Consider the following 20,928-nt stretch of genomic DNA (forward strand, 5'->3'; position numbering starts at 1 on the left):
AAATATTTCCCATTTCCCCAGGGCCAGCACATACAGGACAAATCTGACTGCTGTGGTGATACTGCCTCTATTGAGTGTAATTTAATTTGTGGAATTTCATACATGCAGCAGTAAGCAATGTACTGACTGTATTATTTGACTGAACTCACAAACTTGCACTTTAAATGTATTTTAAAATATTTTTTGACATTTGAGATAGTTTAATTATGAAGGTTAGGGGCAGGGTTAAAATGAATTTTGTACTCAAAAAGTTTCATTTTCTTAGTATGTGCCCTTCCCAAATGACATCAATTGCTTTTTCTAAGGCTTTACAAATTAAACATACTGATTAGAAATTAAAATTAATTCATATTAGTATGCCAAAGCACGTAACAACCAGTGTACAATTTTTGTGTGTGTGTGCCCTTTATCTCCTAGCAAAAGCACACAGTGTTATCTCTTGCTTTGTACATGGCAGCAACATTACGAAAGAGCTCCCTTTTCGCCTTCCCCCCAGCTGAACTCAAAACAGCTGTGTTTACTCGCAAAACACAAGGCTGCGAGCTACACAAACCCTGCTGCATTACCTGCTCTCTGAAACACTGAACCAAAGCCCCGCTGGAGGACTTACAAAACACTGCGAGTGCTGGCCTGCTCTGTGGCTGCACAGCGCAGAGGTGCACCTCACACCTATGGAAGCCTTACGTCAGTATTAATTTCCATAGGAATGCCCTTTGGAAAGAGCAGTGGTCATCTGCAGCTGCTTTCCCTCATTACCGACCATCCCTTCGATACCAGAGGTGGTCGGTCATGGTAGTTTGCTAAAACAGCTCGGCAGAGGACTTTTCCCCAGACGCCTGCCTCTGCACTCTGCAGAGACGGGGCCACGCAGCCCTAAGTGGGGGCCCTTTCCAGGAACAAATCTCCGCTGCCAGTCTTGGGTCACAGCTAGAGAACAACCTCTGTAAGGGCTTGGACTCACAACCGGCCTTTGGTGTGCAGCAGGTAGACTCACGAGAGGAAAGGCTGGTGCTGGGGAGAGGGGTGATTGCTGCTCAGGGCCCTGCAGCTGCAGCCGCCAGGCTGACCCCACAGCCAGACCGTGCCATGGGGATGTCACCTCCAGGGCTCCCTGGGGCCTTTTGTTGCTCTCCAGGAGGCTGAGCAATTTATTCTAATGACACAAGGAATAAGAGGTTGCCTCTTCTGAAAAGTAATGTTTTTTTTATGGAAGGTGATTTTCAAATGCAGAAATAGTAAGGTCAAAACTGAGTGTTGATGTAAAGCATTTCCTAAAAATTACAAGATACTTGCTGTATCTCCTCTGGAGAAGAAGAAAAAGGGAAAGGAAAACTAGGCTGTAGAGGTATGGGATATGCACAGGAGAATTGAGAGGTGGTACGGTTTAACCAAAAGCTGTTTGGCGGGAGTGGTGCTTCTTATAAATCTTTGTCACGCGTTTCTCTAGGAAACCAGGCAGCTGTCTATCCAAGTAGTCTTGTGGTTCCTGTTTCTTTAGCATTGATTTGAAATGCATGTTCTGGTTATTTATTTTTAATGTTTTCCCCTCAAGGTGTCACTGCAGGGTAGACTTAAGGCTATTTACAAATGCCAGCTATGTAATTTCATTCCTAAAAGTGTTTGCCTTTGTCTGAAATGCAACCTTAACAACAAACACCTTGGGTAAATAATGGATGGTTTTAAGGTAATGCAACATCTCCATATAATGTCAGTCTCCCTTAAATTACTCTTCTTCACTTTTTCATCTTTTCTCCATTTTTGTGTAGTTCACTTGGGAAGAGGAGGAGTTCTACTGGAAAGCAGCTTTCTTGCTGCTACTAGAGAAATGCTGATCTGGGATACCACATGTCCTTCCCATCCCTGCAGTAAGGTTGGTACCACACTAGTGTACTATTGACAGCCCTTTCGAGGAACCCTTTAGTTTCCTGTGCAAGCCTTGAATCCAAGAGGCTGTCAGCATTGACTGACTCTACCTGGGACCTCAGGTGGTCAAGGCTTAGGGAGAACAACACAGGCTTATTTAAAGTGTTTGTCTCTGTTGAACAGGAATTGAAATGGACTCCTTTCTTATTATTTACTGTTCAAGTGGTGCAATTGGTAGGAGCATAAGCAGTTTGTGAGAGAAAAAATCAGTTATTCCATTGGAAATAGGAGAAATAAAGTCTTGTACTCCTAAGCCTTCCCTGCTCTACAGCAATCTTGGTTACCTTGTCTAGCCCCTGTGACACCTCTGTCACAACATGCTGGTTGCCCAGCCAGCAGTTATTAGAAGTATGTGTAACACCTGAAATCTGCCTGTCTTTCCATCATGTAGATGAAGGGATTATTTTTTCTTTTCCCCCTGAGACCCTGGTTTTCATATGTCTTGTAGGGTATTTTAAACATATACCTTACCATCACATTTGGTTGCATTCAACCAGTGAGCTCAAAAGTGATGGTTCCTGAGCATCGTTTTCTTAGGACACCAAGCTACTGGATAAAATATATCCAGCAGATGAGCTAGGGAAGTTTCTTTTACTGTGACTCAGATCCTGCAGGATCACTCATCTACTTGCTTATGTACTCGTTGCAGAGATGAGTGAGAAGATGTAGCTCCCAGATAACTATCGACAGGACAAGAAGAAACAGCCTCAAGTTATGTCAGGAGAGGTTTAGATTGGATATTTGGAAAAACTTTTTCACTGAAATGCTGGTTAAGCATTGGAACAGGCTGCCCAGAGAGGTGGTTGAGTCACAATCCCTGGAGCTGTTTAAAAAACACATAGATGCAGTACTTAAAGACATAGTTTAGTGACGGACTTGGCAGTCCTGGGTTAGTGGTTGGACTTAATGATCTCAAAGGTCTTTTCCAACCTAAATGAATCTATGATTCTATGATTTAAGCATCCTTTTATAAAGGAGTTATTACCCTCTATAGGCATGGAAGTGAATGGGGAGTCTACTGATACTGGGGTTGGTACCTGCTCAGCTCCCTGGTTATTCTGCATCCTATATGTAATGCATCCAGATGCTAGTGACAAGTGTTGTCATCACACATGGTGCCTGCAAAAAATGTTCACTTCAGTTTTAGCAGTCACTGCAATGGAGCTGATGAGCTGAGGGAAATGGCCCATCTTCTTAGCCTGGAGTGTTTCATGCACATCAACATCAAATGTGTCTTGGTGGGAGATCGGTCTCAGTGGTGGTCCTCATTTCACTCCTGTCTTCTAGAAGTTTTGATTCCAAGCTTTCTTGAACTTTTTTACCCTGTCCCATCTGCTTAGCCAAGTGCTTGATCAAACATCCCTAAGAAGGAAAGTCAGCGCACAATGAGGATGAGCAAGAGGAATGTGACTTCTTCTCCTCTTCCCCTGACTGAAATTTGTCTTGTGTCCTTGTGTCATCTTGTGACATTTTCCTGTTGTTGACAACAACAAATTAACATTGCTACTTTTTCTGTCAGTAGCAGCACATCAGGGCTACCTCTCAGAAAACAGATTTTGTCAACAGTGGGTAGTATGGGCAAAATCTGAATTAAAGCATGCCTGGCTGGCTTACAGAGAGATATGCAATTAGGGGCCATTAAGATGAGCATCTCTGGTTGTGATAAAGTTGCGATGATGTTTTAAGCCAGTCTCTTCAATTTAATTACATTTGCTAACTATATTAAGAAGGTGTTATATGGATGATAATTCAATCACTCAAAAGTTAGAAAATACCAGCATTTAGATTATCTCTGTGATCCAAGATGCATATTAAACAACAGTCTCCAATTATTTTCTTTTAAATATATTTTTAAAGTCCCCTTCAGAACTGAAATCTACACACAAGAGCAAGGGCTTGAAGGCTAGATGTGGGCTGAAATCTTCCTTGCAGCTGATGTTCTAGCTCGCAGGGTGCACAAGTTAGTGAGAATTTGCTCACGCCTCCCCAGTTCACGGCCCTGTCAGGTTGCGGATACCTCCAGCCACCTCCTCCCTCACTCTTTGCTGCTGCTCTCTAAAGTAACACTGCTCTTTTGCAGCAGGACCGTGGTGCACTGAGCCCAACAGCCTCTTTACAGAAATCTGCTTCTACTTGCAGATTTCTGTCTTAGTGGACCCTCATCAGGATTTCTCCCTCCCACCTTTACACATGCAGTGTGTGTGACTCTGTCTGACTTCATAGTCATCGTTTAACATTGGGCTGTTGCAAAATTTGGTTGCTACCTAGTAAAAGGATCGAAATGAAGAGTAGAAATCCCATGGTGTGCAGAGCCTGGGGCCCAGGCTTCCCCAGAGTGCTGAGTCTAGGAGGACAATCACCACCAGACCAAGAAGGCAGCAATGTGCAAATCATTCAGAGGAAAATTCATCACAGATTACTACACTTGAACCCACAAAGTTTATGTCTACATTGCAACCACAGATGTAATTGCTATATATGCTGGCATATCCAAGCAGGCTTAACCTCACTAATTCAATAATAACAGCAAGTTCAAGTAATTCAGTGACAGTACAAGCTCAACCACAGTAACAACAGCTATGTAGATACAACAACACGAACCTCATCTCCATGATGTTTTCCAGGCAACCAAGGTCTCAGATAACTTGGACAGCTTGAAAGTATCAGGGCACAGGTTTCAGTGCATTGTTATTATCATACCTGACAACTCAATTAAAGCTAGCTCATCTGTGCACTACAGTGCATATGCTGGATTTTATCACAGGTATAGGAAACAGCCTGATTTAAGAGTGGCATATATCATTACCTGTCCCTGACTGTGATTGTGACAAATAAAACGTGAACACTACTAACTGATTAGACAAGCTGCGATTTAATTTCTTCAGGCACAACTAAGTGCCAGATTTCAGTAAGTTACAACTATGTGAAAAATTTGAGGAGTCTATGCCATTACTTTATCATGCTCATTACAGCTAACCACTGTGATGTAACTCTCTCTGAATTAAAAATACATAAATAAATTTAAAATATTCCTCTAGAAACAGGAAAAATATCCTAACCCACAAAACCTCAGCATTTCTCTGGAGATAAACTATGTTGTATTTTTAAATAAAGTTCCTCAGAGAAGCCCAGACTTCCACAGGGATACAAAGTAAGAATGCTTTTTCATTTCAGAAAATAAAGGCAGACCACTGAGTTATGCAGACCTGTCCAGCTCTTCAACATTCATTAAGCTGCAAATGTTGAGGTTCAGAGAACACAGCAGTCACCTTGTAGTCTAGGATGTATAATTGCTCTATCCAATTTTATTTGCTCTGCTTAATGCAGTATGTCAATTCATGACGTATTGATTCAACTTATAGAAGTACTATTTTTTTTTTCAGTTCATTTAAATTATAGTTTAGGCTAAACATGCTTGAAGGAGATGTCTATAAATTATGTCGACTTTCAGTAAGTCTACATTCAAACATACAATGTAAATTAAAAGTGCTAACTAATTTTGTTTAATTATTGATTTAAGCGTGCTCCGCTTCTGGAAAATGTAATTACAAAAGTTGAATTTGGCCAGATCCACAGAGGATTATATGGATTCAAGTGGTAAAGCAAAGAATTCAGTCTCCTAGATCAATGATGGAAATGTGTTCTTTCATAGTTGCTCCAAAGAAGAACTCCAAAGTGTTTCAGAATGTCTATTTGCCCTTCTAGCCATCCCGAAGGATAGCAAGTGTCAGTGAGTCCCTGGGTTCTTTCGGACATGGTACCTCACCGTAATACTGACCAGAGTGATGCTGTTTGAATGAGAAAGAAGTCAGATTAGGTATCGAGCTGAAATGAATGTCTGTGTATGAATGCCTTATACAAAAAGTTATACCCTCCCGACTGCATATTTATCACTCCCAGAGGATGTTTCGCTTTTCCTGCACGCTCTAATATGAACTCCAGCAGAAGGACAGGAGGATTCTTCTCAGGAGTCTCTCAGTGGAAAGTCACTCCTTGAAGCACCTCTACCAGCCTCAAACCTGTGAAGTACTCCAGGACAGAGTCCCAGGCCCTGACACAAGAAGAGGCCTTAAATAAGGGTCACAATTTAAATTGTGATTATTCAAATGATTCCTGCATTTTTCCCTAGAAGGAGGCAACCCCCTGAGACCTTACACACCTGCGAATCAATCAGGTCCTTGGGAAGTACATTTTGACCAAGTTGCTCCCATCCATAGGGTCTCCTATGAGATGATTTTGCCAGACCAGCAGGTTAAAAAGTTGTAAACCAAGAGTTTTTAATGTAACCTTTTTGGACTACCAAACATGAATTCAGTTGTTTTAATGAATAACATAGTATTCCTGAAGGTTAGATTTATGAGTCCTAAAAGATATCAGTGCTGATCAAATAAAAATCTTTTGCTAATACATTCCTGAGGGATAACATCAGGTTTGTAGGAGGATTTGAAAGATTATGTGAAGGACTGTGAAACACTTTCAGGATAACCTCAAATTTGTGTTTTTGAATGACGGCAGCCTCAGTGCAGAACCCATGGTGGGATGTTTTCCTTTCATTACAAAACTTCAGCTCACTTTCTATCAGGAAAACAGGGGTCTCTAAATTCCCAAGTAATTTAGGTATGCTCGCAGTCCTCCCTCCAACAGAAGCTGTTTGTTTTCCACTTGTTTGCACTACTGAGCAATTAGCGGGTTGAGAAGTAAGTTGTGGCCTGGTAGGAACCCAGCTGCACTTGCTTGCCTCTCTCTGCTCAGCTCACCCGACCTTTGCCAATCTCAGCAATCTTTTTGGCAGGGCAGTGAAAAGATCAGGAATCTTTGGACAAGGATTTGAAGGTCGGCCAGGAGTATTAGACTGGGAGCAAATGTCAGGCTACGGAGAATATTTGCTGCTAAAGGAAGCCTCATAATTATTCAGGATTGACTGACAAACCCTGTGCTCCTTACAAAGTCAGGAAGCTGGGATCTGGTTGGGTTTTTTTCAAGGCTGTATTTTAAGACCATTTCCCTCTGTAAACCCTTGCCTTACACAGTATCTACAGGAAAGAGATTCCTGTGAGAAGCTGAGATAAAGTTGATGCATCTCTTCTAGGACTGCAAACATGCGCTATTGCCCTGCTTGTTCAGCGTCAGGGGAAGATGTCCCTGCTCACTGGGCAGCTGGGGTTATCTCCTTCAGAGCTCTGGCCAAGAGGAAACAGCTTGCAGCCCATGTGGCGCTTCAATATGAGCAGTAAACATCACATTAACATTTGTATGGGCTCAATAACCTGTCACTGCAGGTTTGGCAGTGCTGCTTGAACTGCCCCAGCATCTGCGAGCCATGCAGCCAAGGCAGCTGGGAGGTCTTAGGGACAGCTTGCCCCTGCCTCTAGGGGTGCATGGGCCTGGGGAGGGGGAGCAGGAGAGCTTGCCCATGGCCAAGCCATCTCTGCACGTACTTTGCAAAGGAAAGCCAAAACTGAAATAAGTAGCCCCCATGAACTCAACCCTGTGCTGGCCCAGGGAAACTCCGAGCAAAAGGGGGGATGTTGGTGTTACCTAGTGTGCACACATGGGCCATGGGCAGTGAGAAAGAGACCAGGCAGACAGGGCTAGGTCCTACCTAGCCAAGGGCTGGCAACCCCCTCCCTGAAGTGCAAAAGAGACTAAAAGCTGCTCCTGGCACTACAGAGATTCAGTTTCTGTAAAGCTGCCCTGGTGCTGTAGCTTCAAAAAAATACATGCTTTTGCCCATTTTCCTTTTTATTCATCACAGCTGTTCTTTCCTTAGGTACTCAACGTCTTGCACAGGTGCATGGACTGGAAAGCTGTTTAGTTGGACCGTAGCTAGGATAAGGATATCTGCAGGGAAGTAAAGACTGGAGCAAGCCCTGCTGCGTTGTTCCCCAAACAGGTGCTGAAAAAACCTCAGTCATTTCACAAGCGTAGCGGTGCTGTCAGGTTTTCCTTTCCCCTGGGGAGAAGCTTATTCACTCCCTATGCAAAGCCCCATGGCCTGCCCTACTCTGACACCAGTACATGCTGTTGGAAAAAACAAGGGCCTAAAACACTGGGAAAACGTAGAAAATGGCAAACATGGAGAATCATGGTAGAGCACCTCATGGCTCCTGCTAGATGATGCTGGAACAATGTGACAAACATATATATATGTTTATATATGTATAGATGACAAACACATATATATATTTATTTCTATTTCTATTTCTATTTCTATTTCTATTTCTATTTCTATTTCTATTTCTATTTCTATTTCTATTTCTATTTCTATTTCTATTTCTATTTCTATTTATATTTATATTTATATTTATATTTATATTTATATTTATATTTATATTTATATTATTTATATATGCATAGCTCCAGCCAGAGGACGTAACTGAGATCTACACCCTCCTGTGCAGGACAGTTACTTTTTTGGATATTGATAATCTTCCAAAAACCTCTGCTGAAACCGATATAGGAACAGTGGGGAAGAGTTGTGTCATCTGGGAAGATTTGGGTGTCTTTTTTTAATCTTTTGGCTCAGAGATATGTAGGTAATGTTAACACGATGGAATGACCTCTTGGACTTGCCTCTTCACTGTGATGCTCATCTTAGAAAAATGTCTGACAGGCACCTTTTCCAGTTTTTATTTTTCATGTTAAGGCAAATTCTACAGTCCTTTAAAATTTTCCCACTGCAGAGACGCAAAGTGCAACCCATCATGTTCCCAGGGGTTTTGGGATCTGGGGAAAAGGTCAGAGGTCTGCTCAGGATCTGCTTTTTGGGAGAAAAAAATAGAGGAAGGAGTTAGAAATAAATGACCAGGAAAAACTTCAGGTAAAAGAAGCAGTCTGAACAGAATATTTAAGGCTGAGATTTCCAAAAGCACTTAATGATTTGGAGTGCCTCACTTCTTGGGTATTCCACCAGAGAAGTCTTTGGAGGCCTTAAACTCAGAGAATGAGTGCTTGGTGTTTCCTAAAAATTATGTCTCCATTAACATATTTCAAGTGGTGCATGAAGGGAGTTATTGAAAAATCACAAGGCAAAGATGTTCTTTAGTGACTTAAAATGGTCAGACAAAACATACTGTCATGCTGAGACACAGCTCTTCAAGGACTTTGAACCTTTTTTTTCTTTCTTTGGAAGAGAGTTTAAATAATAGTATATCTGAAATCTTGCACTGCACTTCAGTTGTGTCATGAAAGATAGAATTCAATTTTGATACTAATGGAATAGGTGAAACATGAAATGATATTTCTTTAATCTTTAATGAAATTTCTGGTTTTAGCATTTAGCTAGTCTGTTCAGTGACACAGAAGAGCTAATAATATCACTGTTTTTGAAGGATTCATTCACTAGAGGAAACCTGATGTTCTGAATCTGTAGGATACTGTTTAGGTGCTCCAATGATGCATGAAAATAATAATAATAATAATTAAAAAAAAAAAAAACCGTGTCCTTGAAGTCCAACGCACAGAGTTGGAAAGGTATGATTAATAAAGTAAAAAAAAAATAATTCCCAATAAGCCACCACCCTGGAAAAGGCATGCAGTAGTTTAGAAAATAACAGTTCGCCTGGAATTAGCAGGAACAATGGGGTCTCAGGAATTCTTCAATGGAACATGTTCTATAGCTTGGATACATAGCTGTACATTCAACACTGAAAAGCTGAATGGGGCTTTCTGTAGCATTTTTATTGCTGAATGACTTTGTTGATTTAAAATTTAATGATTGCTTTTGTAAAACCCCATGAAATGGGAACGTTACTAATAAAGCTGCAAAATTTTGTGGGCAGAAACTGAGTTTTTCTCATGAGAATGTGTCAATGAGAAAACACTGTGCATGACAACAAGTTTTCTATCAGTTTATCTGTTGATGTGTCCCAACAATTTCTCTCCAGGTCCTAGCTGCTTATCCTTCACTAGATGACCTTCCTAAGGCAAGGTGTCAGGAAGAGCCTCTTGACTGAAGACTGGGATGGAGCAGAAGCAAGAGGAAGTCCCAGGGGGCACAGGAGAAGCTCCTGTGGCTGCATGACCTCAGTGCTCACCATGGGCAGTGGTGAGGGAACAGGGAGTTACCGAAGCAAAAACAAACATATGACTTCTTACAGTTTCCAAAAATCCCTTTTAAGGTCATTCCCACCTTGATTTTCCATTATTTCAGCCTAGAATTTTTCTTTTTATAAAATTTATTTTATATGGGTTTTTTATTGAGGGGGCAGTGCTGACCTTCTTAAAACCGAGGAACATTGGACTAATGTCCAATAGGTGCAGTTATACTTTCAAAAATCTGAGATGCTCTCCAGTACCCATTGGAGCCAGCAGGTCATATAGATAATATAAACCTTGGCCGTTCTCCCAGCTGACTGTCCTAATAATAGAAACGCACCCCTGACCAAGTAGCTGATACTGGGGATCTGCCAGGCGATTTCTGTTAAAAAGAGCAATTGATGACAATATCCTTGCTGGAGTCCTGTTTGTCTTCCTCAGAGCACCACTGGGATGCGCAAGAGGAAGCCCTTTCTCCACTCCCTGTTTTCAGTTCTCCTGTTATTGTTAGCACTTTCCAGAAGTCTCTGCTCTTGTTGAGGTCTTTCCAAAACCTGCTTCTTTTTGCTTTCCATTACACTTTTTTTTGCACACACAACACTGCAAACAAATTCACCCTCTTGCACTCGCACCAGTTCATAGGGAACCTCCCAAGCCTGCCTGGCTGAGCTGGGAAGCAGCGCTGTGTGTGGTTTGGTGTTGGCAGATGGATTTTTCCTTTATCTGCCTTATTTTACAGAGGACCTAGCTCACTTCTTCCACCCAGCCTGAAGGGAGAATAGCTAGTGAAGCCAGGAAGGCAGTGAGTAAACCCACCAGGCTGCAATGGCCAAAAGATGAGATTTGCATGAGGCAGTTGCAAAAGCTACTGGTTTGTAACCACACAGCCATTTAACCACAGCTTGAAAACACAAGTGTGAACGTTAGGGTTCACTCAGCCTCAAAAAGACAATTTGACTAAGCTGTGATGACAAGATTAACAAACCCACTTGTAAAGTAGCCTCATCTTGCACTGCTCCAAGGACTGACACTGCCAATAGCTTAATCTAGGTGCCCCCCAACCTGTCTGTTAATGCCAGGCAGGACTCCCTGTGCCCTGCCAGAGGTCTGGCAGGTTGGGGTTGCTTTCCCAACCACTGGTGCTATGGGGATCCTCCCCAGCTGCAGATGGGGTTTATGAAGTCCTTCTGCATCGTTGTGGCTCTTCTACCAGCACTAAGCACAAGGAGAGGTTGAAGATCTCTCCCCAGGCCTCTTAGTTCGTTTCTCTTCTCATTTATTAATATCAGATCAGATTCTAATTTGCAGAAAAGATGTACCTCAGTAGTACCCACAATCGCATTTTCTGCTAAAGTCTTTCAGATGTGACCCAGAAACTTTATCAGAGAACAGCGGGCAGAGTGGCTGCTTAGCAAAAATCACCGCAGGTACATCTGAGTGCAGCCGTTCGCAGGGTGTCTGAGCTGTGCCTCAGCTATGTCAGATGATGTATGTATTTAATCCGTGGCAGCATATTAGCAGATCAGACTTAGATTAATCAGGCTGCAGATAACTTTTGGACCCTTTCCACAACTAGGTCAGAGATAAATAAGGTAGATATTGTTCTGTGCTACAACACTGGCAAGCGCTGGATAGCAGGTGAAATTTTCAGGGATATCAGCCAAATAAATACTGTAATGAGATTAGGGAAGCAAAGTGAAGGGGGCGGGGTGTGTGTGTATATGTGTCTGCATGCATGTGCACAAATGTGATTGAAGCTTTTCAAGCTGCAGAAACTATTAATTTCCAGTTAAATTTTCTCTGCTGTTATAGCAGCAAATATACATATTTAATTCATGCTAAAATATCCTCCCCTATTTCCTTAATGTCATGAATTCAGTCCTGCTCACTGATACAAATACAGAAAGCCACAGCTGGAATAACAATGCAGCTGTTCGAACCCAAGGAAACTCCCTGCATGTCAGGAACAAGTCTTACATTTTGAAGCTTGGTGATGCTTGGAATAAGTCAGCAAACGCACAGGAATTAGTTCCTTTAAAAATAGAATTGGGCACGTATAGGATGTCTAATGTAAAATGTGACTGTAGGTATTAATGGGGCACTTCTTTTCCACAAATCAAAAAATGAGCCAATGTTAATAAATCAAAGGAAACATTAAAATGCTCTTTAGCCTCTACCAGTGTCCCTTGGAAAAGGCCTCTAAAGCACTATTGTACACACAGATTCTGATGAAAATTTGATTGAAATTCTAAATTATGTTTAGTAAATTCTTCATTTTTGTGCTCTCTTACTGTACTTGCAACATCAGAAAGGTCAGTGATGAAACCTCTCATAACAGTAATTCAAGGAAAAAAAGTCACTGGGCTCCAAAGTGAGAATCAAATGTGCCGTAACAGCAGACAGCTGAGATGCAGACTGAGATCTTGCCCATACTGAAGCTTTCACCATCAGCTTGTAATGCCCAGATTACATCCAAGGTCCGCATAAAACTTGCTCTTGGTTTTCACTTGAGCTACTATAAAAAAACAAAAAAGGCAAGAAAAAAGATGCTTTTTTTCCACTTTGCTCCTTTCATGGATTAGCAGAAGATTCTGATATTCTTCCAAGCAGAGAACATGCTTTCAGAGCCCTATTACAATGCACGTAATACACATGGAAGGGGAACCCAATTTTCCTGCAGCAGCCCTTGTTTTTTAAGCTCGGTAGCAGCCCTGCTCTTCACCCCTCCTCTGAAAACCATCTTTGGCAACCCCTGCTAAAGAGCTGCGCTGATGATGTCCCACATGTCTCTCTGAGGACAAACTTCATTAGCTTATTACAGGAAAAATGCACTCACTTTCCTTTTCTAAAGGTTAATTAGCTCATTATTGCATCACATTTGTCCATGCTGTTCTTGTTGGTCCCCCCCAAAAGCAGCCATACACATCTCCCCTTTGCACTTGAAGCAAAGGGGACACCTTTAAACACACAGCAGCAGGCTTCTTCATTTCTAGACTCTCATGCCTCTTCATAACATCTGCCTGATGATGCACAGAGGAGGAGGTAATGCCTACACCATGAAATAAATTAGTGCTTTCATTTTCTCACTGGAAATCCCTTCTAAAGGCTCTCTGGTTCCACACACAACATGCCAATTTCTTCCTGTTTGGAACACGTGCTCTATCAAGTGTTTTGCAGCAGGGTCTTCATTTTTATTAGCAGGATTCCACCCAGCAAATGAGACTGAAGGTATTCTGTAAATACATATCTTAGACTTGACTTTTCTTTGATGAATTCTCCCCCTTCCTGTTAGTCTGATCTGGGGTGGGCGCTGCTCTTGGCCCCACCACTGCTGCGCTCTGTGGCCTTTACTGGACCACTTCCCATCTATGGGCATCCCCTTTCCCTGTTCCCTTTGGCTGGTCCTGCTCAGGGGCACTGTGCTGGGCACAGTGGGCTCTCACCTCAGGCCAGACTTGCAGGACAGCCCAAGATGGTGTCTGTGTTGGCTGGTTCATTCCCATTTCTCCCCACTGCCATCACTCTTGAGCTTCCTTTCTTCTTGCGCCAGCCCTTGCACTCCTCAAAGCCCTCTCTGCACACTCTTCTGGTACCTGGGTCAGGAGAAAACAGTCAGGGCCCAGGCTACTGTGGCTTCACACAAGGGTCTTTTGTACTGCTGCAAATACCAGTAATACATTTGATTTAGTTTCTGTTGCTTGCATTGGCTCTTTTCTCATTGGGAGTACAGGGAAAACAGGGAATGGCTTTTTTTGAGTGCTGCAGTTTCTCAAACCATTTCTGCAGCCACAGCTGCAACCCCATTAAACATCTTAGGGCATAGGATAGGCTGAAAGTGCTAGTAAAGAGGTCTCTGAGCAGCATTGGAACCAGGTTCAGCACCCACAGCACAGTCAGCTTCAGGATGTGATGTTAAGCCCAACCTGTGAGCCCTAGAGGATATTCTGGAGAGTACGTCCTAGGTTTGGGCTCTCCAGGGCAAGGACAGGCATCCTTGCATACATGGTCCTTCTCCCACACCAAGCACTGGTGGTGCATCCTCTCTTCTCTGCTCTCATCTCCATGCTTGGGAGCCATGGGGTGCTGTGTAATGACTGTCAAAGCTGTTTTTCAAAGGCACATCTGGCTTGCTGTGCTCCGGGGACCCTTTGAGGCAGGAGAAGAGGTCTTACAGCTGAGAAGGGAATTCTCCAAGAGCCAAGAGATAAAGATGGGATTTCCAGACATGTCCAGCCATGGGCCTGACCCTGCGATGTCAAGGGTAGCACTCTGCATCACCTTAGGGAAAACGCATTCATGTCAAAGCAAAGACAAGGTGGAAATCTGTGAATCCTTCAACCCCTCTGTGTATATGCATTTTCACTAAGTGCTGCTAAGGAATATTTTACCCCTGTGCACCCTGCAGGGTGTTGCCGTTTTTCCCAGGCAGTGGAAAGAGGAGCAATGCATCCAGCTGCCATTTTCCTGGCACAGCACATGCTGTCTGCTGTCCACAGCAACAGGAACCCTCTCTGCTGAAAGTCAGATTCAGATCTTACAGTAGTAAGCTGAAGAAGCTGGTTTTATATAAATTATACAGCCTTTCAGATGAATAGACAGGATTTTATATGATTTTTCCCAGTAAAATTCTAGGGTTTAGCACAAGTAAAATGCTGTCAGGATCCCCAGAATTCACTGTTTTTTTATTAGTATTGCCTCGCAGGGTTTCTCCATAGCAAAGATACTAATTTCATAATTTTTTTTGTTTGTTTCAGTGGGAACTTAAAGAACTGAGTGTATGCATTTCACAAAGTCAATTTCCCTAATTATTATCTGAGGCATTCGTTTTGACTCAAGTTTCTATTCCTCCTTAGAGGATACTGAAGAGAGCTAATCCACTCTGAATATTTTCTTTCCCAGATTATTTCTAGTGCTTGGCATTGGAAACTTATCCTTCATTAGGGACTGATCTAGGAGCTATTGAAGTCAATGAAGCACTTTTTCTTTTTTTTCTTCCTCTGATTTCAGTGAGCATGGCATTGGAATTGGAAATAAATTGGCTAGATGAGTTTGTCTGGAACTGGTGAAACTGCTCTTGTTCTGCAGTTTAGCCCTAAATGTGATGACATTTCACATTTTCCTTGCAAAAAATAGGAAAAGTATCTTCAGATAACATAAATATCTTCTTTTTCTCTTTCTGTCAAAACAAAGAAGATAACGTGCAGGAGGGGGCCTGGAAATCAGGACCATGTTAGCTGAAAGGAATGTGCTTGAGCTTGTAGGCCACAAACCCTGGGAGGACAAGGAATATGAATATATAACAATCAACAGGGTGAGTCATGCTGAGAGAAGACAAGGGAATGAGGAACGGATGGTGCCAAGGATGGCGCCAAGGAAAGGTAACACCTTGCTGTTAATTGATGGTAGTTAACCACCAATCAGGGATTGCCTAGGATGCAATGCTTAGCTTCAAGAACCAATCCATTTAAAACGTGCGGCTTCTGAAAGTGTAGATAAACTCGTGCTTCTGTACAATAAATTGACATCTTGCTTGCATCAAGCTACGTCCCATCTCTTCATTCGCCGCAATAATGTAAGGACATTTGTGGAGAAAGCATGACTGCTCAGATTATTCTCCCAAGCAGGAGTTCCTCTAGATGGCCTTGGTTTTGGCTTTCTAGTTTTACAAAACATTGTAAGACACAAACTGCCAAAAAGCATTAGAATAAATTACCTTTAAAGTCTGGTGGAGACTTATTTTCTGCAAATACTACATTGTAAATACTGAAAATAGATAGACTAATTAACTTTTTTTCATACTACTTTGTGTAATGCAAAGCTTATCCTACAGCTTTTCTTTCTGTTCCTTGCCATGTTCTAATTTTAAAGGAACAAGGATTAGAAAACTGTGCATATGCTTTTTATGCCCACACATCTAATATATTTATTCCTGTATTTAGAAATATATTTCTAAATATAGAAATGTCAATCTTGTACTGAGTCAGATCTTTTGAATCATTTCATGAAATGTGACTTTCAGGTGATCCATAATTCTGTTGCTGAGCCAAAGTCAGCAATTCAGCCCACTACGAGCCCTTCCTGGTAAATACCTATGCCCGTAATCACAAAGATTAGTTCCAGGCTCCTCCAAAATGTTGTCAATAATGTGAGATACGTAAGGCTGCATGTTTTGGCTTGTGCCTCACATTTGGTCAGCAGCTTCTGTGCCACCAGTGTCAATGATGGGTTTGAACAAAGATTAAGGGCTGTAGCAGTTCAGTCTTCAGTAGACGATTATTTTTCCATCAGCTCTTTCCTACTGCCTTCAGCATCTCACGCTGGGGAAGAAAGGAAGCAGAGTGAGAAAGTCTCACCATCTGTGTATGAATGGGGTTGGGCCTTACTCCTCTCCTCTGTAGCACAAGAAAAAATCCGACCCCAGAGGTGTCGTGTGTATGGGAGTGGTATCCCAGCAATTATGAATTGCTGGTATCTTGTATCAGAGACTCCAAAAGTCTCTATTGCTGCACCACATATCATTTACATTTCAGTATATCACAAGTGATGCCACTGCTGCCTGAAAAAATATAGAGAAAAAGAAACAGGGAACAGGAACAAAAAGAGATCTCTCATCTCATATTGCACTTTTTTAATTTTTTTTTCTACTTTCCTCCTATTGCAACAAGGTTTTTCTTAAAGATCTGTTTTATTGATTTGGCTTTATCACAGCATGTGGCAGCATCTGTCTGGCAAGAGGTGGTTAAAGCTTTCTGCTTGAGTACTGAACCACTGAGGTCCAGCCTGTAACAACAGGGTGCCAACGACCTGACCTGATGTTGCATCCTTTAAAGATATGCTTAAAGCTTTTTAAGCTTTCTTGATAAATTAGAAGTCATCATAATTACTTTATAGCTAAATGCAAGTAGTTTAAATGCCCTAGGGCTTCATTTTATCTTACCAGCTATAATTGTAACCTGCAGGTTTTCCAATACATCTGGAAGATCTTCAGAATTAATCCCAAGACTCTTTCCTTCCATCCTGCTGTGTGTCCTGCTTTACAAAGGCTATTTTTCCGTAACTTCTCTTTAAAGCCATTTCTTTTCCTCCTGTAATGGTGTCTTGAAATGAAACTGCTTCACTATATAATTCGCTACTTCTCTGAGTGCAAGGTAACTGGTTTTTGAGTCTTGTTTCTCTGATAACCCTACCGAGCATTTGTTTAGAAAAGTCGTGTCCTTCTGTAAGACCTGCTATGCTTGTTATTTGATTTTTTATCTGCAAGCAGTTTCTCAGCTGGTATATATCTTTCTGGTAACAGCCATGTTCTTTGAGGAAAGGTTCTATGATGCCCATCTGGTATCAAACCATTTCTGTGTGAGACGGTTCACAGACAACTGGCCAGTGTGCTGAGAACTTCTGTGTCAGAAGAGATATCAGCAACGATTTTGTGCAGATTACTCCCACGACTGGACTTCAGTTTATATACAAGGCAACAGCGGAGCAATCTTCCCATGGATACTGTCAGCATACCTCAAATCTGATCAGCAGAATGTTTTAGCAAACTATTTAGTCCATGCTAACAGCCAAGGGCTGCAGAGCGTGCAGGTGAATTCGTGATGTGGATGCTGGAGGCACATGAGCTTCACCACAAAAAGGGATGTACAAACATCCATCAGCTGATAAAAGTTTTGCATTGCCATTGCAGTGGTCTGTGGTCATACAGGGGAGCTATGAGCAATAGGCTCTGACAGTCACTACCAACACATTTAAGTGCTGAGGATGAACATTAATTCTGACATTACACCTTCATTTAAAGCAGAGTTTCTTGAATGAAAGGCTGGTAAAAGTGAGGTCTGAATGTTTATGTATCAATGAAGGCTCCTAACTTCACATAAAACCACAGTTTACAGCTGGGTACCCTCACCCTGCAGGAGTTTGTGGGACTAGGATTGCACTCCATTACCCATTAATCTAATACTGTTCCGATTTAAAAAGGAATAAAAGCAAATCTTATACTATAAAGATTACAAATATTATCATACCTATTTTTGATTCAAAAGCTTATTTTGCAAAGCAAAATAGTTTGGACAGTTGCCTTGAGTTCTCACGTGTCCCCCCTTCTGGGGCTGTCAGTCCTGTTTGTATCCACGGTCTCAAAGAGATGAAGATGACTGTTGCCAATTCCGTCACAGGTGTGAGTGACAGGAGGGTCCGCAGAGCTGAGGAGGGTATGGGGAGATAAAATGCACAGCTGGCTTTTTATCATTAATTTACGTAACTCTTTGGGAATTAGACTTGTCAAGCTCTCTAGATTCCCTCCCTGTCCTGGGAAAGGAGCAAAGCCTGGTAGTCGCAGGCAGCCGGAGGGGGACTGCAGCTACAGTATGTCTCTGTACCACATCTCATCGCTAAGGGGAGGGGAAAAATGTATCTGTCCGGCAGCTACAGGGTGTGTACTTTGGCCTCTCAAGGGAAGGGCACTGAACTGGATGCAATTTAATTTGCTTTGAAACTATGGGTCATTACAATATCTACATGAGACAGCTGATGTAGGCCATCTCAGCATGTCCTTCAGCTCACCGAAGTGGTGAAGCGGTGAAGCGGTAAGAAAGTCGGGAGAAAGTTTAGGATTCCCCTGAAGCCAAGCACAGCGTGTGTGAAGCTGAGGCATGCTTCTGGCCGTGCAGGGGTGCTGTGAGCAGGGACGGTAGTGCCCTCTACCCCCAGCCTGGCTCTTCAAATGCAAATGTTCTGCAAATGTTCCTGACATATCCTAGCAACATTCCTGACGCAGTCCTTAAAGTACTCCCAGGGGCTGCAACAGCCCCTTTGCTGCGGGATAGATAGCAAAATTTGGCATGCTAAGCCAGATCAGCAGAAGGTTGCTTTTCACCCTGTTTCTGCTGACAGAGTGGTGGAAGAGCTGGGCCTTAGCACAAGCAGCCCTGCTGCTGCAAATGAAGAAAAGAGTGAAGAAATGTTAGTACCACATTTAGCTTTATTGAAATTGAACAAATACCATTTTTTAATAAACCCTTTTACAGCAAGTGTAAAATTTTAATGTTTGATTCATCTTATGTTACAGGTTGTCTTCTGTGTAAGCAAAAATACCATCTTTTTTTTTTTTTTTTTTTTTTTTTAATTTTCTACTTTAAAACATGTAGCAAGGATTTGAATAACGCAGATCCGGCACCAAAAGGTAACAGGGTCTGAAAATCACAGTACAGTTTTAAAATTCTTAGGTTAATTAATGATATTTAAAATGATAGCCACTTTGAGTAAAGATACAAATTAGAGGTCTGTAAACAAGTTGTGTTTACCTATAGAGCTATTGATTGCAGCTACAATTAGAGCAGTAATAGAAACTCAATGCTAAACTGAGCTACACCTTTGAGGAAACAAGTTCTTACTAAGCTGTGTGGTACAGGGTAGCACAATAGGTAAAATACAGTTTGGCACCTCAAGTTGCATGTAAAATCAGCAGACATAAAATAAAGTAAGTGCACTGGCTTCCAACAAAAATAAACTGGGCAGTTTCACTGGGTTTGGAGTGTCAACTATCAAATAAATCACACAACACACAAGTTCAACCCCAAAATTACAACTCTAGCAAAGCAAGATAATATTAAAATGCACACCCACAAGGATAGTAAAGTATAAATCTTTTTTTTTCGTTTTTTTTTTTTTCTTCTCCCCTATCAGTAGAAATAATTTACAACCCACAAAAGGACTCCTTAGTGAAACCACTAACTACAGACATGGTCATGGAATGTAGCTCAGTAGACTTGTTTCAAATAGAAAGGCAACATCCTGAAAAAGTTTGGTCCTCTTATAACTCACTGTACTGTAGCCACCACAGTCTCTTGGTAGATGTGTTAGGAGAATTGCTTGTTTTCTGATTCTCTTTTGTTTTGTAAGGTATTTTCTTAGTGATAAAGCTGGGTAAAATTTGGCCCCGTTTACAGATGTCTGATCAATGCTGAATCTGGAAGAACAACACTGAGAGTACATGAGGGGAACCCTCATTGACTGGTCTGCCGGCATATTTTTTATTTAATCACTTTTCCTTTTATACTTCTTATCCTCTTTGTTCATTTTTAATTTGTTGTCCTGGGCGGGGGGGGTGGGGGGGGGACGACGATGGGGGGGATGACGACACACCAACCCTTAGTCCAAATGACAGTAAGATATTTCGCTGTTTATTTACACATGGATCACTTTGGCTAAGAAGTCTTGAAGAACCAGAGTAGCCTATTTCTTGTGAATGTCCTCATGCCGTATAATTTTGTATGTAATCCAGTAAAAGATGTTGAAAATGAGGAAGGCGAGTGGGAATGCAGCACGGGATATTGTATCAATCCTTTTTGCACGGTCAACAAACTTCTTTTTGATGGAATCTGAATCCTTTGGTGGTGCAGGAGGTGGGTTGGGAGGAGTAGCCTTGACTGCTGTGCCATCTTTGACTTGGAGGCAGTGACCCATGCCATAGCCACTGAAATTGAATCGACTGTCACGAGCAACTTCATCTTCCTGGGAGATAAAGACGATAAATAAGACACACAATCATCTATCTATTGAGCACACCACGTATTTGAGTAGTTGAGGTGCACCCCTCCAAAGCACCTCAGCAAATTAGCTGATTAAGCTATGATACAAAGTTCAGGTTTCAAAGACAAGCATGCAATTAAAACTGATATAAAATACATGTAAATTAGGTGACTGCCAGTGTGAATCAGAGCTTTAATTTTTCTAGCTATGACTAAATCAAATGCGCTGGGCAGCAAGCTCTGTCTCAAACCCACAGGGAGGAGATCTGACTCCACAGGTTTCTTATCACTCTCCCTGGGCTTGCTGTGGGGAGGAAACATGGTCATGCTGGTAGCAGGGAGTCTGTTCTGGCCAGGTTGAATTGAATAACCCAGAGATCCCAGAGATCCCAGGGCCCAGGCTCACGGCAATGTGTGTCCATGGCTCAACCCACCCGCGGCC

At 42.1% G+C, this 20,928-nt stretch overlaps 1 protein-coding gene across 7 annotated transcripts in view; it reads right to left on the reverse strand.

The window, feature by feature from the left end:
- Nucleotides 1–8,106: 8,106 nt before the first annotated feature.
- The window catches only part of GLRA2 (glycine receptor alpha 2), a 142,137-nt gene continuing 129,315 nt past the window's right edge, over nucleotides 8,107–20,928 (reverse strand). For all 7 annotated transcript variants that reach the window (XM_080375704.1, XM_080375705.1, XM_080375703.1 and 4 more), the window contains one exon: nucleotides 8,107–20,469. In XM_080375704.1, coding sequence (XP_080231830.1) covers nucleotides 20,191–20,469 — 279 coding nt within the window. In that variant the 3' untranslated portion in view covers nucleotides 8,107–20,190. The remainder of the gene's footprint in view (nucleotides 20,470–20,928) is intronic.

This window comes from Falco punctatus (genome assembly GCF_963210335.1).
Source record: "Falco punctatus genome assembly, chromosome: 2".
Taxonomy (NCBI): Eukaryota; Metazoa; Chordata; class Aves; order Falconiformes; family Falconidae; genus Falco; species Falco punctatus.